The following is a 21,779-nucleotide window of genomic DNA, read 5'->3' as shown; positions in this document are numbered from 1 at the left end:
GTGCAGAGACTGTAGTTTTCCAACTGCATATCTTCCTCCTTCCCCTCGTAAATGTGCTTTGCATTTGGAAGGGCTGTCTCAGCTGGACAATATTCTGATCGAGGTCTCAAGTGCCCTCTCCAGAAATGAGAATTGTTTAATTAAATACCTGTAGATGCACATCAGATAATAGTGTGTTAAGGTACTGAAGATTCCCTCTTGAAGCAACAGAAGTCGGGGTGATGTATCATTGTGTATCCTACCTAGAGATGGGATGCAAAGGTGAAGTCTCCAGAAGAGGATGGTTTACGGAAGCTTCTTAGATGTGCAAGCATAGCAGGGATCAGATAAGCGCTTTAGAAATGAATCCCTAATCCTATCCGCTTGTCTGTGCTCTGTGCTTTGGATCATGTGGAGCAGACTCGGAGCTTGCAAACTGAATTCCCTCTGGATGTGTTCCAGGAATGTTCTAGCTCTGAACGGGTAATCAGTTCCCAGGACCAAAGTAGAGCTGGCCTGAAGTAAAAAAAAAAAAACAAACACACAACACAAGAGAAATGCAGTATGGACACTGGGTCTTTCTCCTGCACCCTACAGATCTGCTCCCATAGCAACGTATTTCCTATTAATGTGGACTTAGTCATGAGAAACAGATTTTTTGCTATTTAAAACCCAACCATGTGCATGTTTGTTATTACTGGCAGGGGTGTAGGCACTTTGATAAGGGCCATGTGTTGGATCTTCATGCCCATTTGAGTGCTGATCCTGTCTTCATCACAACAGTCATCATGGATGCACAAAAGGGGACTGTATGTCATTAAAAGCCCTAAATACTATTCCACTGCAGCAGTGGAGTTACTGAATGCTCTTCCAGTGACAAAAGTAGATGACGACACTTATCTCATGAAGAAAGTAGTCATTTCCCTATTGAACACCCACTTCTCCCAGTTTCATTTATTACCAGGAGAATTGATCAACCAATACACATCGAAAAAACGCTGATGTGCCAAATATAGCAGAGAAGTGGATTAAGAACAGTTAATTTCTGACAGAATGTACCCCGTTGTATTATCTAGGTCAGCCCGGCTTGGGAGATGTCCTATATAACTGGTGGCCATGCAAACTGGTGTTGCCCATTGGCCATTGCAAGTGGGAGAGGGGAAGAAAGCAGCTGGTGAAGCATCATGGATCTCAGCTGAAATGTGCTTGTTCAGGCAGTTTGTTTGTGTCTCCCTTTTGAATCTAAACCATGCAAAGGGGTGATCAGGTAAACGGTTTCTTTGTGTTCTCCTCTCTGCTGCAGTTCAGAGAGGAGTTTTCCAGCCTTTGCAAACACCATGTGCCCTGGAAGGCAGTTCAAGGCCTCAGTGGAGAGGAGAGCTCTGGTTTTTGGTGGGGTCTGGGAGCAAACTTCCTGATAGCTTTCAATATCTGTGAAGGGTAAGGGCTATAAGAGTAGTCAAACCAAACCCCTGGATCCTGGGTCTTTTCAGATCATCAGTGGTTTGATCCTCACATATTTCCCTATACCCAGGGCTGTGGAACGGGAGAAGTGGCATGGCCCTGTGAAAGGCTTCTGCTCTCGTTCAGCCAGACGGCTCATCTTTACAGACACTGCTGCTTCATGGTGATGCTGCTTTTAATCAGATTTATCTCCTTTCCCAAAAGACGAAAGGGTTAGCTCCTGAGCTGCAGATGCCCCTTTCTTTCTTCCTTCTCCTTCCCTGCTCTTTTCCATATTAAAGAAGGCAGGGATGGAGAGAGATGACACTGTGTGTACACCAGCCCAGAAACACGCTGAGCACAACGCACACAAACGTCCTCACATACTGTGGGCATAATGTAATTAAAACGAAAACAGGGTTAAAACCAAACAAGAACCTAGTATGTAAAGGGGGGGGGGCCTACAGGAAAGCTGGGGAGGGACTCTTTATTAGGGAGTGGAGCGATAGGATGAGGAGTAACGGTTTTAAACTGAAAGAGGGGACATTTAGATGAGATATTAGGAAGAAATTATTTCCTGTGAGGGTGGTGAGACCCTGGAACAGGTTGCCCAGAGAAGCTGTGGCTGCCCCATCCCTGGAGGTGTTCAAGGCCAGGCTGGATGGGGCTTTGAGCAACCTATTCTAGTGGGAGGTGTCCCTGCCCGTGGCAGGGGGGTTGGAACTCGATGATCTTTAAGGTCCCTTCCAACTCAAGCCATTCTATGATTCTATAAGAATGCATATTAGGTATATAGTCAGTGGACATGGATGTAAATTCACATGCTTCTAGTATGTTATTATGTTCGTGGGGCAGGACGCTTGAACTGAAGGACTTGGGTCTTTTTAGTCTGGAGAAGAGAAGACTGAGGGGGAATCTGATCAACGCCTATAAATACTTAAAGTGTGGGTGTCAGGAGGATGGGGCCAGTCTTTTTTCAGTGGTGCCCAGTGACAGGACAAGAGGAAATGGGCACAAACTTGAACGTAGGAAGTTCCATCTCAACATGAGGAGGTTCTTTCCTTTGAGGGTGGCAGAGAACTGGAACAGGTTGCCCAGAGAGGGTGTGGAGTCTCTGTCTCTGGAGACATTCAAAACCCGCCTGGATACGTTCCTGCGCAGCCTGCTCTAGGTGGACCTGCTCTGGCAAGGGGGTTGGACTAGATGATCTCCAGAGGTCCCTTCAAACCCCTGCCATTCTGTGATTCCTTTTGCTGTTTATGCTTGCTCCTGCCTTCAGCCCAGCCTATTAGTCAGCTTGCAGTAACACATTTGACATTATTTGTGACTATATTCACAGAATCACAGAATTTTAGTGGTTGGAAGGGACCTTTGAGATCATCGAGTCCAACCACATTAAAAAAAAAAAAAAGCACCCACCAACTAAACCCCACACCCACAACCTCACACACAACACCCCACCACAACCAACAATCCCGGGCACTAGAGCATGCCCTGAAGAGCCACGTCTACACGTTTCTTAAATACCTCCAGGGATGGTGACTCCACCACCTCCCTGGGCAGGCTGTTCCAGTGCTTGACCACTCTCAGTAAAGTAATTCTTCCTAATATCTAATCTAAACCTCCCTTGCTGCAGCTTCATACCATTTCCTCTGGTCCTGTCATTATTCCCTTGGGAGAAGAGGCCAACCCCCGCCTCTCTACAGTTTCCTTTCAGGTAGTTGTAGAGGGCAATGAGGTCTCCCCTCAGCCTCCTCTTCTCCAAACTAAACATGCCCAGTTCCCTCAGCCTCTCCTCATAGGACTTGTTCTCCAGACCCCTCACCAGCTTGGTGGCTCTCCTCTGGACACGCTCCAGCACTTCAATGTCTTTCCTGTAGTGAGGGGCCCAAAACTGAACACAGTACTCAAGGTGAGGCCTCACCAGTGCCGAGTACAGAGGCACGATGACTTCCCTGCTCCTGCTGGCCACGCTATTCCTGATACAGGCCAGGATGCTATTGGCCTTCTTGGCCACCTGGGCACACTGCTGGCTCATGTTAAGCCGGCTGTCCACTAACACTCCCAGGTCCTTTTCTGCCGGGCAGCTTTCCAGCCACTCTTCCCCAAGCCTGTAGTGTTGCTTGGGGTTGTTGTGACCAAAATGCAGGACCCGGCACTTGGCCTTATTAAACCTCATCCCATTGGCCTTGGCCCATTGATCCAACCTGTCCAGATCCCTCTGTAAAGCCTTCCGACCCTCAAGCAGATCAACACTCCCACCCAGCTTGGTGTCATCTGCAAACTTCCTGAGGGTGCACTCAATCCCCTTGTCTAGATCATCAGTGAAGATATTGAACAAGACTGGCCCCAAAACTGAGCCCTGAGGGACACCACTGGTGACCGGCCGCCAACCAGATTTTGCTCCATTAATCACAACTCGCTGGGCACGGCCATCCAGCCAGTTTTTTATCCAGCGGAGGGTACACTTGTCTATGCCATGATTCTCCAGTTTCTCCAGGAGAATGCCGTGAGGGACGGTGTCGAAGGCCTTACCAAAGTCCAGGTAGACAACGTCCACAGCCTTCCCCTCATCGAGAAAGCGGGTCACATGGTCATAGAAAGAGATCAAGTTGGTCAGGCAGGACCTCCCTTTCATAAACCCATGCTGGCTGGCCCTGATCCCTTGGCTGCCCTGCACTTGCCTTGAGAGCTCACTCAGGATGATCCTCTCCATGATCTTTCCCGGTACCGAGGTCAGGCTGACAGGCCTGTAGTTTCCGGGATCCTCCTTCCGGCCCTTCTTGTAGATGGGCGTCACATTGGCCACCCTCCAGTCATCTGGCACCTCTCCTGTTGACCGGGATTGTTAGATAATGGAGAGAGGCTTGGTGAGCTCTCCTGCCAGCTCCCTGAGAACCTTTGGGTGAATGCCATCCGGCCCCATGGACTTATGTGTGTCCAGGTGCATAAGCAAATCATTAACTACTTCCTCCTGGATTACAGGGGAGTTGTTCTGTTCTCCATTCTTATCTTCCAGCCCAAGAAGCTGAACACCCTGGGGGTAGCTGGTCTGACTATTAAAGACAGAGGTAAAGAAGGCATTAAGTATCTCAGCCTTCTCCTCATCCTTGGTTGCAAGGTTTCCCCTCACATCCAGTAAGGGATGGACATTCTCTGTCACTCTTTTTGTTGATGTATTTATAGAAACTTTTTTTGTTGTCCCTTATATTAATGGCCAGGTTGAGTTCCAGCTGGGCTTTTGCCTTCCTGATTTTTTCTCTGTATGACCTAACACAATCTCTGTACTCCTCCCGAGTTGCCTGTCCCCTCTTCCAAAGGTGGTAAACCTTCCTTTTTTCCTTAAGTCCCATCAAGAGCTCTTTGTTCATCCAGGCCGGCCATTTTCCCCACCCTTTAATTTTGCGCCTCATGGGGACAGCCTGCTCCTGGGCCTTTAGGATTTCCCTCTTGAAGAGCGTCCAGCCTTCCTGGGCTCCTTTGTCTCTCAGGACTACCTCCCACGGGACTCTCCCAACCAGGGTTCTGAACAGGCTAAAGTCTGCCCACCGGAAGTCCAAGATGGAGGTTTTGTTAACCCCCTTCCTTACCTCACTATGAATGGAAAACTTAACCATTTCATGGTCACTAAGCCCAAGACTGTCTCTGACCTCCACGTCCCCCTCTAGCCCTTCTTTGTTTGTGAACAGTAGGTCTAGCAAGGCACCTCCCCTGGTAGGCTCACCTACCATTTGTGTCAGGAAATTATCCTCCATACACTCGAGGAACCTCCTAGCCTGCCTGCTCTCTGCTGTGTTATATTTCCAGCAGATATCTGGTAAGTTGAAGTCCCCAACTAGAACAAGGGCTGGCATTTGCGAGACTGCAGCCAGCCACTTATAGAATACCTCATCAACCTGCTCATCCTGGTTGGGTGGTCTATAGCAGACTCCCAGCACAAAATCACCTTTGTTAGCCTTCCCTTTCACCCTTACCCATAAACACTCCACTTCTTCATCACTGGAGTCTATCTCTATGGAGTCAAACAACTCCCTAATGTACAGAGCCACACACCCCCCCCTCCTTCCTTGCCTATTCCTTCTGAAGAGCTTATAGCCACTTATTGCAGCATTCCAGTCATGACCATCGTCCCACCACGTTTCCGTGATGGCGACTATGTCGTAGTTGTCCTGCCGCACAATGGCTTCTAGCTCCTCCTGTTTGTTGCCCATGCTACGTGCATTAGCGTAGATGCACTTGACCTGGGCTACTGATTTCACCCCCATCTTTGGCCCTTGACACTCAGGTTCATTACCAGCGGGCCTGGTTTTATCCCCATCCCCCTTAACTTTCGGCTTAAAGCTCTGTCCATGAGCTTTGTTAACTCTTAGCCTAGTACCCTTTTCCCCTTCTAGGAAAGGGTTTTCCCATTGTTCTCTAGCAGTAATTTCTAAACGTCTATCACCTTTCTCTGATGAAATGTCAGAGTGTGAGTCCTCACTAATGTGGCCTCCTTCAAACCGTGGCATGCTTTCCTCAGGTTTAATCTTGACAGGCCCAGTTATCTCCCCTTCCCCCCTCATATCTAGTTTAGTCCTAACAGGCCCAGTTATCCCCCCCTCCCCCCTCATATCTAGTTTAAAGCCCTGTTAACGAGTCCTGCTAATTCCTGTCCCAAAATTCTTTTCCCCCTCTGGGACAGGCACATCCCACCTGCCACCAGCATGCCAGGTGTCTCATATGGCAAGCTATGATTAAAAAACCCAAAGCCCTGTCGATAACACCAGTCCCGAAGCCACGAATTGACCTGCTGTCTCTTCCTATTAATTTCCTGACTCATAATAGCCACTGATGGGCTAGAGGAGAACACAACTTGTGTTCCCGATCCCTTAAGCACCCTTCCCAAGGCTTTAAAATCTCTTTTAATTGATTTTGGGCTCCTTCTTCCCACATCATCACTGCCCACCTGAAATACTAACAGGGGGTAATAATCAGAAGGGTTGACTAGAGTAGGAACTTTGTCCAACACATCCCTGACCCGTGCCCCAGGGAGGCAGCAGACTTCCCTGTGAAGCAGGTCAGGACGGCATATTGGTCCCTCTGCCCCCTTCAATAGGGAGTCACCCACAATGATGACCCTTCTGCTTTTCCCTTTGGAACTAGTTGTGATGCCAGGTCTACGGCGACTTGGTCTTTCTGGCACTTCCTGCCTAGATTGTCCCGGTTTGAAGTAAAACCGAACCAATTTTCTGTTCTGTAACTTTATATCCTAGCTAGGCCTCCTCTAACTCTCTGAAATTAACGGCATATTGTGGAGAAAACTGCTCGTTCTCAGAATGATAAGACCAATGTTTGTGCTCCATGCCAAGGAATGGTATGCAGGGAGGCCCTTGCTTATACTTACTGCCATAACAACCAAGGGCAGCCAATTTCGTTCTTTGCCCCCTTAGAGGGTCGGAAACGGAAAAAACGTAAAGAGGTCACATCAGTGGGGAGGAGTGGACAGGACAGGTGACCCAAACCTGACCAACTGGGGTATTCCATCCCATCTGCCCCATGCTCAGTATAAAGGCTGAGGGATCAAAGGGTCAGCCCCCTTCCTGCGATGGCCGACGTCCAGAGAGGACTCTGTCTGTTCATCTGCCTTTGATCCCGATCCGTGTGTTCCTGACTCCAGAGCTGGAATCCAGTTCCCATTCGTCACTGAGTCCAGTCTGGGACTTCCCCAGTGCCTGCCGGTGATGTGACTGTCATCCTGGGAGCTTGATACGGTTTTGTATATATTGTATCTATTTCATTATTTTCTTCTTTTTTTTATTTTAATATTAATTCTTCATTAAAGTAGTTTAGTTCATTCTAAACTTCTGAATCTCCTTATCTCTTTCTCCTCCTCTCTCCTCTTTTAGGGGGGGAAGGGCCATCTGCCGGTTCGGTTTTGGTAAATTCAGCCGAAACCACGACACTAGATGTACCACCCTCCTCTCCAACAGCCAGTTCCTCCTGCAAGATTCCGTACCGGTCCTGCAGGGGTAACTGGGGAGGTGGAAGGGGGAGGGAGGGGATTTGCCTGCTTCGCCTAGCAGGGACCTGTTTCCATTCCCCCTCTTCTCTGAGATTCCCTTCTACTGCTGGGTGAGAAGTGGAGAGGGGGTCCTCTGGTGTGTGTGAGGCCTCAACATGTTCCCTTACTCTCAGGGAGTGGGCCCACCAGTCGATCTCCCTCTCGCATTCCCTGATACTCCTCAACCTTTCCACTTCCTCCTTCAGCTCAACCACCAGGCTGAGGAGATCATTCACCTGTTCACATCTGACACGGGTGTTGTCCCCACTCCCCTCCATGGCAAGGGCCAGGCCCTGGCACTCCCTGCAGCCAGAGGCCTGGACACCCACGTGTTTGTGTGGGGCCTCTGTCTGGGTGCCCACAGCTTTTCTAACAATAGCCTTTGACCTAGTTCTAACCATAGCTGGATGTCTGCAAGCGAGAGACAGTGGAAGGGTCAGTTGGAATGAACGCGCAGGTCATCTGACTACTAAAAGGAATTGAACTTACCTTGTACAATGGCAGAGGCTCAGGACCCGGCCGTACAAGTTACCACCACGTGAGGCGCCGACCAGGACACACACCCGAGCGCTGGTTTCTGCTCGGTGGGCAGAGGCTCTGCCCTCCCTGGGGCTCCTTATAAGCTGGCGGTGCGATGAACCGCGGGAGGCGCTGGCTCCGCCCAGTCTTAGTCAGCAGCCTGCCCGCCGGCTGGCAGCCCCCAGCACGAGGAGGAGGCGTTGCCCGGCGTCAAAAAAGCCCCAAAAAGAGCTTTCCGTCGGCCTTTTTAGCTACAGATCCCCTCTCCCAGCGCAGTCTTACCTGCCCTGGAGCCGGTCTCCGTCGCAGTGAGAGCGCCTGACAGCAGAAACAGGTCACCTCAGTGTGCAGTAGCACCTGGGAATGTAGGGACATAGATTTTCTGATCCCAGCCTGAATTCCTCCAACAGTCCTTCCAAAAGGCAGAATAATAGTGAATTTGTAGTCAATTGTATTCCCGGCTATGGAGAAATCTCAGAGCAATTTAGTTTTGTTGCATTCTAAAGCCCAGCATTGAAAAAGAGTGGCCCCATACTGTATTCCCAGTAGCCAGTGAGCACATCATCCCACTTTGTTTCTAAATATAACCATGTTCCCTAATATGCCGATGTTCTCTGTTTTTCTTTAATTATTTGTTCCACTTCATTGGCTTTCCTCAGATTGGCGCAAGTCAGAGATAACTATTATGAACTTTCCTAATTATGGTGATATAAATATAAGAAGTCTCGTACTCCCAACCTGCTGTATTTCGGCTGTGCAAAGATGAGTGTTTGTTGCTTGCTCTCTTACAGACACTTGATTTTTCTCATCTCACAGGTAGCAGAATGGGTGGTGGCTTTATTTTTGCCAGCAACTGATATAAATAAAGCATTGGAAGATATTGGATTTTAAGATCTATTTGTTGCTTTAATTTGGGCCATTTTTATTTTATTTCTGCTTCAACATTCTTGCAGTTTTGTAAAGACCTCAATCCTTTAATTGAAGGTGCTGTTTCCTAAAATGATATAAGGAGGCAAAAAAAACCCCTTTCATTTGCAGGGATCCCAGCTTGGATGTTTCGTTAGCCAAACCTTGGCTTAAAGCAGCGGCTTTGTTTCTGTGTCATTGCAGATTCCCTATGCAGCAAGCTTGATCAGGAAAGAAAAGCTCGGTGCGCACCTCAGCAAAAGCTAAAGGTGAGTTTGGGAAAGGAGAGACTTTATTTCTTTGCAGCCATTGCAAGAATTAAGAGAATTATTCCATTGCATGATCGTTATTGATTCTGGTCTGAAAGCTCTGCCTGTGGAGGTGTCGTGCTATGGTCTAAAGCTGATAATTGATATGTCACATGAATTACAAGGCTTCACTGGGGTAGGACGTAGCATTGAGGGTTGACCATTGGGTGAATCCAAGCCTGAGCATGTGCTTTTGTTCTCTGGCACTGGAAAGTGGCATCAAGGTCACGTACCTTCAGTGGAAGGAGGGAAAAGTCACAATGCAGTGAAAGTTTATGCACAGGAAGGTAGGGATGGGTTTTTCTGCCCATAATGGACCTTATTCAGCTCCAGGAAAGAGCAGTGTGTTTTGGGAGCTTTCCAGAACTACACCAATCCTTCTGTAGTTCAGTCTCCTGCAGATGCTGATTACCCTGCTGTCCGTGTGCAGCATCTTCCTAAACCCAACACTGCATTTTTCAGGAGTGTTTTTCAGAAGCATTCAGTTAGAAGAAACACCATCTCCGTCATCAGCGGCCTGAGAGATTGCAGTTTCGGGCGCTAAAGCCTTAATATTTAAATGACATTCTCTTTTTTTTTTTCTTTTTTTTTTCTGGTAAAATGAGAAGGTTTAGGGCTTGGAGACAGAGAGGCAAAAAGCCGGTAACCCTACTACTGTGTTGTGCTGCAAAATCTGGCTTGTGGATTCACTGGAAAAATCCCTGAGGTGGAGTAGGCGAATTAGGAAAAAAAAGAGCTATTCATATGTGGAGACCTCGATAATGCATAAAGTGTTCAAAAGAAGGTCTGGGGCACCTGAGAAGGGTTTGATAGTATCGATGATGGAGGTTTGCCTGAGCCATGGAAGAAACAGATACTTAAAAATAAAAACATTAGGAGTAAGTATAGAGTAACCAGATAATGAGTATCCATGGCCTGGAGCTCTGCCTACTGAGATAAGGAGATTAATCTAAGCATCAAGTTGGTCTGTTTTGCCCTCTTGTGCGTACTTTCTTACTGACTGACAGCATTTTCCAGTTGAATCTACATTAATCTGAGCACTGATTTAAAAGAAATTCAGTGATATTAATACCCTGAATAAAACAGTATGCCTCCCCAGATGAGAAGCAGCAGGTCCTGCCCTGAGCTCCTTGTCCAAAGCACTGATTTCCAATAAAAGCCTGCCTGAAGAATGGCAGCGTCAGGTGAACGGCACCGTTTGTTCCCAGTGTCAAGTTTTCACCAGCCGAAAAGCCCTGCAAGGAAGGTGCTGTCATCACAGTGATGAGTGTTGCCTGCTTATTTCCTGCGAGCGTGAAGGATGGATGTGTTTCTCACGCTGGTTTTGTTTCCAGTGGCACGCCATCCCTGCAGACAACGGGGATTTCGCTAAGTAGGCCCTAGCGCTTTTGAAAGATTAGTTGTTACTTAACTGCTAAGCTAAATCAGTCAAGCAGAGAATCGCAACTATATTGTTCTAAGCAATTTCAGATTCTCAGTGTGGCAAGCAGAGAAGAATTGCCTCAAGAAGAAATGTGGATGCACATACATCCCAGTTCAAGAAGGACAGGGAACTACTGGAGAGAGTCCAGCGGAGGCTACAAAGATGATCAAGGGACTGGAGCAACTCTCTGATGAGGAAAGGCTGAGAGACTTGGGTTTGTTCAGCCTGGAGAAGACCGAGAGGGGACCTCATCAATGCTTATCAATATCTAAAGGGCGGGTGTCAGGAGGATGGGGCCAGACTCTTCTCAGTGGTGCCCGGTGACAGGACAAGGGGCAATGGACACAAACTGGAACACGGGCAATTCCGTCTGAACATGAGGGAAAACTTCTTTCCTTTGAGGGTGCCAGAACAGGGGAAGAGGCTGCCCAGAGAGGGCATGGAGTCTCCGTCTCTGGAGACGTTCAAACCCTGCCTGGATGCGTTCCTGTCCAACCTGCTCTGGGTGACCCTGCTCTGGCAGGGGGTTGGACTAGATCATCTCCAGAGGTCCCTTCCAACCCCTACCATTCTGTGATTCTGCAATACATACCCACACAGTACACCAAGGGGGTAAAAACCCTGCACGTTGCAGAGCAACCCCTCAATTAATGCCCTTTGCTACCCTTGTTGGGCTTTGTGTTTGTTTCCACAGCAGGTCTTGTTGTGTTTAGTCATACTTCAGTCAGTTACAATTTGCTCTTCATCTTTAATGTGACTATTTCCACATGACTATACAGATACTAATCAGCAAAGTCTCAGAGGATGCTTTTGCAGCAGGTGACTTGTGTGTATCCCTTTTTCGAGGATTATAAATAAATGTTGTAATTCTGCGAGTAAAGAAATCTCAAACTTGAACTTAGTGTTGATAATATCTTCTCTCTTATTTTTTTATTCCTAGAAGCACAGGATCTTTTGCAGCTGTTACCTTCTAAGTTATAACCCACCACTCAGAAACCTGACTTGTATAAAGACTGAGAAAACAGAAGGGCTTGGGAATTTAAAGAACAAACAAAACAAATCAGGTTCCTCTGAACCCAAGGACAAGTGACCTCAAAGCATCATGGACAACCATGTAAAATAGAATGTAGCAGCCATTTATTAGTAAAAACAAAACAACAACGGGAAAAAAAGCAAAAAATGCCTGTCCTGGATCTTTTTTGGTGGTACCAAAGTTTAAGTCTTTGTGTTTTTAGAAGGACCTACTGAACTTGATAGAGAAAATGGTTTTGATGAATTGTCCAAACAAACTGGGAAAGGAACTGCTGATCCTTTCAACACCACAAACACTGACGACATCTCCCGGTTCATCTTTTGCTTTGGAATAGTGATTGTTTTACAGAAAAGAAATGTGCGTCTCACCAGATGGGCCAGAACCATGTTTGGATGGATGGATGGATGGATGGATGGATGGATGGATGGATGGATGGAGCAGCGTTAGCCATACACAAGTGCTTTTTAAAAGCAGACTGGAAATTATCACGCCCCTCTCCCCTTGGCCCTTTTCTCCTCTGGTATTTTGCCTGCTGTATGAATTAGGATTGTACTCCTCTGGAAATATTTTACAATTTAGTAGAGTGTAATTAAGAATATAATCACTGTTATCAAAAAAGGTATTTAACTCTGTTGTAGTTTCTTTATCATTCATGTGAATAAAAAGTCTATAATAAAAAAAAAAGAAAACTATGAGATAATACTTGAGCTTTTCTGTAATTTAATGCTATGCTTTTTCCACTAAAGAAAAGAACCAGGAATTTTATCCCCAAGAATATCTTTTTGGAAGTCTTTTAATTCACAAATAAGGTGTTGGAGTATTGGCATCCTGGGGTGCATCAGGAAGAGTGTGACCAGCAGGTCCAGGGAGGTCATCCTCCCCCTCTGCTCTGCCCTGGTGAGGCCCCATCTGGAGTACTGTGTCCAGTTCTGGGCTCCCCAGTTCAAGAAGGACAGGGAACTGCTGGAGAGGGTACAGCAGAGGATCACAAAGATGATTAGGGGCCCAGAACATCTCTCTTATGAGGAAAGGCTGAGGGACTTGGGTCTTTTTAGTCTGGAGAAGAGAAGACTGAGGGGGGATCTGATCAATGCCTATAAATACTTAAAGGGTGGGTGTCAGGAGGATGGGGCTGGTCTATTTTCATTGGTGCCCAGGGATGGGACAAGAGGAAACAGGCACAAACTTGAACATAGGAAGTTCCACCTAAACATGAGGAGGAACTTTTTTACTTTGAGGATGGCAGAGCACTGGAAGAGGCTGCCCAGAGAGGTGGTGGAGTCTCTGTCTCTGGAGACGTTCAAAACCTGCCTGGACACGTTCCTGTGCAACCTGCTCTGGGTGGACCTGCTTTGGCAAGGGATTTGACTAGATGATCTCCAAAGGTGCCTTCCAACCCCATATCATTCTGTGATTCTGTGTGATTTTGTGGCAGAAATCCTCTGCCTGTGGTTATTTAGAAAACGTTTGGAAGTACAGTTGGTGGAATTTCAGGAAGTGCCTTGTGCATCTACAGAAATAAAGGGAGGCTTATGCCTTTTGAAGACCACAGCTGTAGTTTTCCAGGTCTTTTCCTGATGAAGTGCAACACCCCAATTGCCAGGGCTTTCCCGAGTGGAATTAGTCTTTATGCCAATGGTCTCTGTCCCAAGCATGGCATCATCCCTGAGCTCACCGCTGTGTAGAAGATCATCCACACCGATACGGCACCACCAGCATCTCAAAGCAGTTTCATTTGGATGCATCGTGGAGTTTCTCTCTTGATATTCCCAGCAAACACCCAGGAGATTAAATACGCTGTTTTTACAGTTTCTTGGTGTGGCCCGGCAGAGCTGGAAGGCAGGGAGAGAAGGGCACGGCCTCGTTTTGTGCCCTTCCCTCTGTAGTTTGCTCCTGTAGGAGGTGAGCTGACAAGATTCAAATCCGAGACTCACTCAACTGGCAGCATTATGGCTTTTGTAGCATGGAAAAAAGCAATGAAAGCACCAGAAAAGCTGGACCAGGTCAGACCAAAAGTTAATCTGTGCCAGTTCCCAATAGTAGATGAAATCAGATACTTTCTAAAAGCATGCAGGCAGTTAGAGATACATTCCCAGAATATTGTTTTAGCATCTAATGATTTTCGGCTCATGGCTTTTCTGATCCAGACACGATGTCTTGATTTTAGTAACCCTCGATGGATTTTTTTTCTTCCATGAACTCATACAGTGACTTTTTAAAACCAAAGCCCACTTTTAGCAGCTTATGGCATCCTGTGGCAAATAAACTTCACAGCTTAAATACAGGTTGTGAGGGGAAAAAATAAAACAGCTTCTGATGTTTGGAGCTACCACCTTTTAGCCTCATTTTATGCCCTGGGCTTGTACTGGGTGAGACCAGTTGCCAGTTGGCTACTGGCAACCCCTGTCCAGCATCTCCATGCCAGTTGTGATTTCATAGATGTCTATCGAGCCTTTTTGGTTGTCTTTTTTTCCAGGTTGAAAAGTTGTAGTCATCCCTCCAGCAGAAGCAGTCCCATAGCTTTGTAGGCTTCGTGTACCTTGCCCTGATCAGCTCTATCCTTTCTGAGCTGGAGAATGAGCTGCGTAGAGTGTTCAGGAGACTATAGTATAGAGTGACATCATATTTTCTGTGATGAATGAACTCAGCTGCTGTGTGGTGGGAAAATGTCTCACCACTGTGGATCAAAAATTTTGCCCAGACATAAAGCAATCCTGTTGCTTGATAAGAAATTACTGCTCTAATGGCTTCTGAGTGTCAGGGCTTCTGGATGTGGTCAGTCATGCGGAGGAACCTGCTGTCCCTTACCATTTGAGAACCAGGCTCAGGAGAAGACGTGAAGGATCTACAGCAGGTTTATTTGTTTTTTACTCCCTGCTCAGCAGCATTTGGACCATTGTGTTCCCCAGTGACTTCCCACAGTAAGTACGTTGTTGAAGTTGTGAAACTGTGTATTAAATGTATAGTTCAGACGAATGGAAATGCAACTAAAATCTTTCAAATTGAACATTCAAACTTGAAATGTCCAATTAGCCCTTGGTTGATTATGCTAAAATTCCCAGTCATGGAAACACCACTCATCTGGTTTGTAACTGTAGACCACAACTGCAAATGTTAAGATGGAACATATGTCTCAGAATTAAGCATGAATGAAGTGTTGTGAATTAAAAAATCATGCTGATAAACCTCAAGAACATGATCCTGGAAAACAAACACAGAGCAGCCACCGCCTGAACAAATCCACTTCAGTAAAACATCCAAGGAAGCTTCTTATCACCGGTGGCTTTTTGTTTGTTTTCCTCTTGTTCCAGAGTTTGCACACGTTAAAGTGATGAGGATCCCATTAAACCCTTGCATTTCACAGGCTCAACCCTCAAATTTTCCACCAGTTGGCATCAAAAAGAAAAGGGGGAAAAAAAAAAGGATACTGGTAGATTTACGCAGTAGTTGATATGGTTATATATGTGATATACATACGCTAAGGCAGTGTCTATACTAACGTTTTCCTATACTTGAACTCACCTATAATAGTTAAATCATTGCAGTGGCCCTGGCAGGTTGTGTTTGAGGCCACCGATGTCCCCAGGAGCAGTTCCCAGCATGGATGGCACGTCAACCCCAACCCACAGCCTTTCCCCATGGCCACCCTGAGCTGAAAGGTAAGGGGGCTTCTGGTGTGGGCGCAGCTCTTTGGTGCCACAGGGGAATGGTCCCAGCCACAGTTAATTTACTGGTAGAGGGCAGCCCATATTGTTGCTGTCCTTAATAGAAAATTAATGTTGTGTTAATGTGGAAAATAAATATTTGGCTTTTCTTATGCGTGACGTGCAGCTTGTCAACACCTTTAATAAACCTGCGTAGTTGCGTAGTTGACCAGATATCACTTCTACAGCTGTTATCACAAAATGGGTAAAAGGTAATAGTGGTATTACAAATCTTCTTTTCAGTCTTTCTTTCATCAAAATCCCCTGAGAATGGCAACACCCCCCCCCCCCCCCGCCCAGAATAGGCTATACACAACTGTGGTGTTTTTGTGGTGCTTGAATGAACAATAAATAGATTATTAAAGTTCATTAGCAATTGACAGTCCTTTTTTTTTCCCCCACAGAGTTGAGTTTCCATGAACGGCCCGCAACATCTCCAAACTGAGCTCTGTCCTTCAGACATGGTGGTGCTTCTCCAGGATTTAGGACCTATATTTTCTTCTGAGATGCTTCAGCACAGTTAGTTATGTTGGCAAAGAAATGCACCAAGCAAAAGCATGGAGGTATATGCTTTCCCTTACTCGAGAGGGTGGGAAGAGACCTTCTCTTGGGACTGTACTTTTAGGTGCCTTCAAACCATCTCCCTCAAAGACCCTTTTTTACCCTTTGTTGACCTTGTTCTGAAATGGCAGGGGAAATCCAGTGAATCGTGAACAAATTATTTGCAGCGAACAGCATGTCTGAGCATTTGCTGCTCTTGAGATCGACCATACTGATGAATAAACACCTTAATTATTATAAAAGTTATCTCCACATGAATAGGGCTAATTAACAAAGATGTTACAGTGAAGATTTGGAAGTTTTGACTGAACTGGGTGTGGCAAACAGGATAAGGCCCTGCTAATGAATAGCAAATAAAATCTCTGCACGTGTTTTGTACTGTTGATCAACTCTCAACTGTTCCTTTGACTTTTGTCTTCTGTGAGGGATTGCAGTTCAGGTTTCCTTAAAATTTATTCTTCCTTTTTCATAAGTTTTATGTAAAACTTCAAGGCAGTTGTACCAAAAGTTTTGTGTAAGTTTTGCAGTATACAAAAAAATAGCACCTTCTCAGCAAACCTGTATTTTTTAGGCTATAACAAGGAATTAACAAAAACAAAGCCTAGTGTTTGCTCTGACCCTCTTGGAGAACCACTTTTACCCCACTGGCTTTCAAAGCAGAATCACTTTGCAAAGCAGAACTGTTGGGAGAGCTCCTGCAGGACATCTCACTATTTTCCTATCATCTCCTGTAGCTTTTCTTTCCTCTAAGGGGTTTGTCCATGGAGTTTATGCCCAGATGATCATGGCAGGGGGGTTGGAACTAGATGATCTTTAAGTTCTCTTCCAACCCAAACCATTCTATGTTTCTATGAATAACATACAGCCTTACTAAGAAGCTCAGGCCCTGCATATCGCTCAGATCCTTGTGCCCTGTGGCATGATGTATCTCTGCGGCCACGTCCACACTTGCCTGGTTGCCCTGGTCTCACTGAGTTTGTTTTAATCTGTGCTGGAAGTTTGCAGTGGTGGACTGCTCCCAATCCGTGGGAGATAAGGTATTCCTGCAGGAAAGAGCTGCCTCCCCCACCGCAGCTCCCCACTCAAGCTTCTCCACAAAACTGAGTTTGGAGTCAAATGGATACTGGGATAAAAAAGAAAAAAATATTAAGACATTCTAGATCCCCTGCAGGAATATTCAAAGCATCCCATTGTTTTTTCCTTAATGTCTATGAAAGTTCAGTGAAAGGGAATAACATAAGAAGGGCATGGACCTGATGGAGCAAGTCCAGAGGAGGCCACAACAATGATCCAAGGGCTGGAGCCCCTCTGCTGGGAGGACAGGCTGAGAGAGTTGGGGGTGTTCAGCCTGGAGAAGAGAAGGCTCCGGGGAGACCTTAGAGCCCCTTCCAGTCCCTAAAGGGGCTCCAGGAAAGCTGGGGAGGGATTCTTTATTAGGGAGTGGAGCCATAGGACAAGGGGAAATGGTTTTAAACTGAAAGAGGGGAGATTTAGATGAGATATTAGGAAGAAATTATTTCCTGTGAGGGTGGTGAGACCCTGGAACAGGTTGCCCAGAGAAGCTGTGGCTGCCCCATCCCTGGAGGTGTTCAAGGCCAGGCTGGATGGGGCTTTGAGCAACCTATTCTAGTGGGAGGTATCCCTGCCCATGGCAGGGGGGTTGAAACTGGATGGTCTTTAAGGTCTCTTCCAACCCAAACCGTTCTATGATTCTATGAATTTCCATTCACAAGAGATGTTTGTGTAGAAGAACGTGTCCCAGACACTTCCATCATGTCTTCATACTGGGCATGATGGAGGGCTTTAAGTACCACTCAGGAGATGTTTAGTGCCTTGCAAGAGTGAGGCCTGTGCTGTATTTAGCATCTTTTCCCCACAAGGCACAGTCTGAGTTCCAGAGAAGTCAGCAAAGAAGCTCCCATTGACTTTGGTCAGCTTTGGATCAGATTCAGAATCACAAATGGGTTAGGTTTTGGTTTGAGCTTTCTGTTTGAAAACACTGGCATCTGCCTGAATATAAAGTCCTCCCTTCTCAGGAAGTCTTTTGTGGCACATACAACATGGAAACGGTTCTTAACACCATGCTTGCTCTGGCTCAGAGCCAAATAAAAGGCCAATGATGCCCTGGAGAAGGGAGAGAAGGTACTTACATACCAAGTGTCCTCCTCCGTGGATGGTACAGAATGGATAATTGGTGTGTGGCTTAACGAAAAACACATCTGCATATATCTGTGGGCTTGCTCTCCACTGTTCACTTCTCCATAAAATCTATTTAATGTAGTTCATTCACTGTTTTCTTACGCCACAGAGGAAAATTTCATAGCCGTGGTCATTATCTAAATGTGCTGGGTGATTTGGACTGTGGACATCTGAAACCCCGCCAGCCAATCTCCAGGGGATTTGGAGAGGTGCTTTGTTCCTGTTTGATAGGAGCAGCGAGGCGAGAGGAGCTGAAACTGTTTTGTGGTTATTTATCTAGGCAAAGCAGAAAACTGCGTCAATCCCTATTGTTGGTTTTGAAATACCAGCCAGTCCGGAGTGTGTTTATGTATTTGGTGTGACCGTGTTAACAGAAAAGGAGTCTCCACCCTAGAGCACCACTCCTTCTCTGACCACAAAGCACAGGTAATCACATTTTTTCCCAAGATAACTCGGTGCAGTTACCAGTTCAGCTCCAGTAGGGACTGGGGGCTCTTGCAGATCAAAACAAGGTCCAGATCTGCGGAGATGAGACTTCCCTAACAGAGACGTGGGAAGAGGTGGGTGCTGCAGAGCAAGATCAATGATACACTCCTGCCCATGGTGCAGTGAAGAACATCTAAGCCAGGCTGCAAGAAGCAGCAAAATGAAACATATCTGAAACCCAATTCTGAACTGCCCATCACCAATTAACTGCTCTTGGGACACGGCGTGTTTCTGCAGTGACTCTTGAAGGCAAACTACAGAGGCAGCTTTGCTGGAGGACTTCATGCCATTGTAGCACGCCAGAAGGGGTCCAGTGCCCAACTGGAAGCCCTGGCAGGCTTCTAGGTGGAGTCCAGCTGTGTCTCCTGCTCCACCAGAAAGCTCGTGAAAGGAATTGCTTAACAAAAGGATGATGAGTAAAGCCTCTCCTTGATCCACCTCCACACTTTATTGATTGGCTATAAACGGAAGAGATTATTCTGCTGTAATAAAAACCACAAAGAGAAGAAAGCAATCAACAGAGGCAAATGAAGTGAGCAATTAGGCTGAAGCCCTTCAGACCAGCTTTATTTTCATGCAAAGTCTTAGCAGCATGATGCTGATGGAAGGATCTCCAGCAGTCACAAGGTAATGCAGAAATTTGTCATCTTATTCTGCTCTAGATTTAAATTACTGTGTCTTATTTTCATAACCTTTTTTTGAAGCTGAAGGGCGAGAGTGAGGTGCTCCTTAGGGCATGTCACTGTATCATGAGGGGCTGGAAGGCTCTCTGATCTTCCATTTTCAGTAACACTCAGCCCAGCTCTCCTTCCACTGGGGAAAATTTCACATGAGATCCTGAAACAGCTTCTGGGCCAACACTTCAGGTTATTCACAGACACGTGCACTAATGGAGAAGAGGCAAAGCCTGGACAGTCGACTTTGCTACGAAATGATGCTGCCTGGTTTTACTGTAGAGGTTGTTGCAGATCACTCTGATTCATGTCGCTAGAAGGGGTGATGGTTGTAGCGATAGGACAAGGGGTAATGGTTTTAAACTAAAAGAGGGGAGATTTAGGCTTGATATAAAGAAGAAATTCTTTCCTGTGAGGGTGGTGAGACCCTGGAACAGGTTGCCCAGAGAAGCTGTGGCTGCCCCATCCCTGGAGGTGTTCAAGGCCAGGCTGGATGGGGCTTTGAGCAACCTGGTCTAGTGAGAGGTGTCCCTGCCCATGGCAGGGGGTTGGACCAGATGGTCTTTAAAAGTCCCTTCCAACCCAAACCATTCTGTGATTCTATGTCATAGCCAGTATTTCAGTTGGAGCAGCATTTTAGAGTTGGTATCATTCCTCATGTAAATGTGAGTATGGGCTTGGCTTTTTTCCTGTAGGGTTTTATTTTCTTCAGTCACTTGCTTTTTTCTTATGCAACCTGTGGCTACACAGATTTTTCACAATAATTCCATTTTAAATTAAGCTTATTGATGCAAAGAGAGTAGAATTTAAAGTGCAACATCTAAGGCTTTGACACCTGAGAACATACTGGCAGACAATTTATTCTTGTGTTTATTAACTGCATGTCATCAGGCTGCATCCTGTGACTTCACATTTCATTTTTGTTCTGGAAAAGGAGCGAGGTTAGAATAAAATAATGATTGGAATTTTTCTGCTAAAGTCTCCATCTGTGTCCTGGGTGAAATTGGCTGGGATTAGATAAAAGCATGTGCTAGATGTTCTAGAGTGTGATGCCAACATGCTTATCCATGCCAAGATTAGATGCTGGAGACAACCATGAAGTCAGACTCAAGGCACCTGGGGAAGCTCATTGCCTTGAGAGAAACATTCAGGTTTTTGATCTCAGATTAAATTCTGCTTTTTGGATCTGTCCCATCTTGCTTTGATTCCCAGTCTGCAAAACGCCGAGAGCAGAATCTATCTCACAAGGAAGTTGTAAAGATAATTCACCTTAGAGATGGTGAAATATTCAGACATCATAAATGGATCTAAAAAAAACCCGTGCTGGTTATGAACACTAAACTGTGATCTGAATGTCTGTTGATTTTCTTTTTCAGGATGCTCCGTGCCAGTGAAGAAGGTTTCCAAAACACAATGGCTTCTAAGGAAGAAGGTGTTTTGCTCTCCTGTTCCTTTTCATTAGCATTTTAAGTCAGTTTTACAGTGTTTATTTGTGTGGTGACACTGCTGAGAGGTGCCAGGCAACAGCAGTGTTATCAAGTATGTCAGATTAGCAGATACAGTGTTGAATGGGCTCAAAAGGAAAGAATGAATCAGCCAGGTTGTTTCTGTTGGGGTTTTAGGGCGGGAAGAATGGTAGAAATAAAAGAAGCTGCTGCAGCAGAAGAGAGGGGTGGGAGACTTGGAGGCAGAGGTAGAGAGGGGATGTAAGCCAGATTTCACTCCTTTAAGTTTGGAATTGAATCCAAGAGCAAAAAAGGATGGAAGCAGATTGAAAAGGGTGGAAGTAGATGGAAAGCACTGGCTAGAGAGGCAGTAAGATTCAGGATCCTGCCATGGCTTTACTGGAATAGGTGGATAACAGGTGCTTGGGTTGGGGCAATCTCCAGCACAAATCCAGGCTGGACAGAGAATGGATGGAAAGCAGCCCTGAGGAGAAGGACTTGGGGGTGTTGGTGGACGAGAAGCTCAACATGGGCTGGCAACATGCACTGTCAGCCCAGAAAGCCCCCTGCATCCTGGGCTGCATCCCCAGCAGCGTGGCCAGCAGGGAGAGGGAGGAGATTCTGCCCCTCTGCTCCGCTCTGGGGACACCCCCCTGCAGTGCCTCCTCCAGCTCTGGGACTACCAACATCAGAAGGACATGGACCTGCTGGAGTGGAGCCAGAGGAGGGCCATGAAGATGATCAGAGGGCTGGAGCCCCTCTCCTATGAAGACAGGCTGAGAGAGTTGGGGGTGTTCAGCCTGGAGAAGAGAAGGCTCCGGGGAGACCTTAGAGACCCTTCCAGTCCCTAAAGGGGCTCCAGGAAAGCTGGGGAGGGAGTCTTGATCAGGGAGTGGAGCCATAGGATGAGGGGGAACAGTTTTAAACTGAAAGAGGGGAGATTTAGATGAGATATTAGGAAGAAATTCTTTCCTGTGAGGGTGGTGAGACCCTGGAACAGGTTGCCCAGAGAAGCTGTGGCTGCCCCATCCCTGGAGGCGTTCAAGGCCAGGCTGGATG

At 46.5% G+C, this 21,779-nt stretch overlaps 1 protein-coding gene across 1 annotated transcript in view; it reads left to right on the top strand.

The window, feature by feature from the left end:
* LOC141476679 (SKI family transcriptional corepressor 2-like) overlaps positions 1 to 9,154 on the top strand; it is a 33,588-nt gene extending 24,434 nt beyond the window's left edge. Inside the window, exon 8 of the mRNA XM_074165485.1 lies at positions 9,092 to 9,154. Coding sequence (XP_074021586.1) covers positions 9,092 to 9,154 — 63 coding nt within the window. The remainder of the gene's footprint in view (positions 1 to 9,091) is intronic.
* Positions 9,155 to 21,779: the final 12,625 nt, after the last annotated feature.

This window comes from Numenius arquata, chromosome W (assembly GCF_964106895.1).
Source record: "Numenius arquata chromosome W, bNumArq3.hap1.1, whole genome shotgun sequence".
NCBI lineage: Eukaryota > Metazoa > Chordata > Aves > Charadriiformes > Scolopacidae > Numenius > Numenius arquata.
This window is presented reverse-complemented; position numbering and strand designations above follow the sequence as displayed.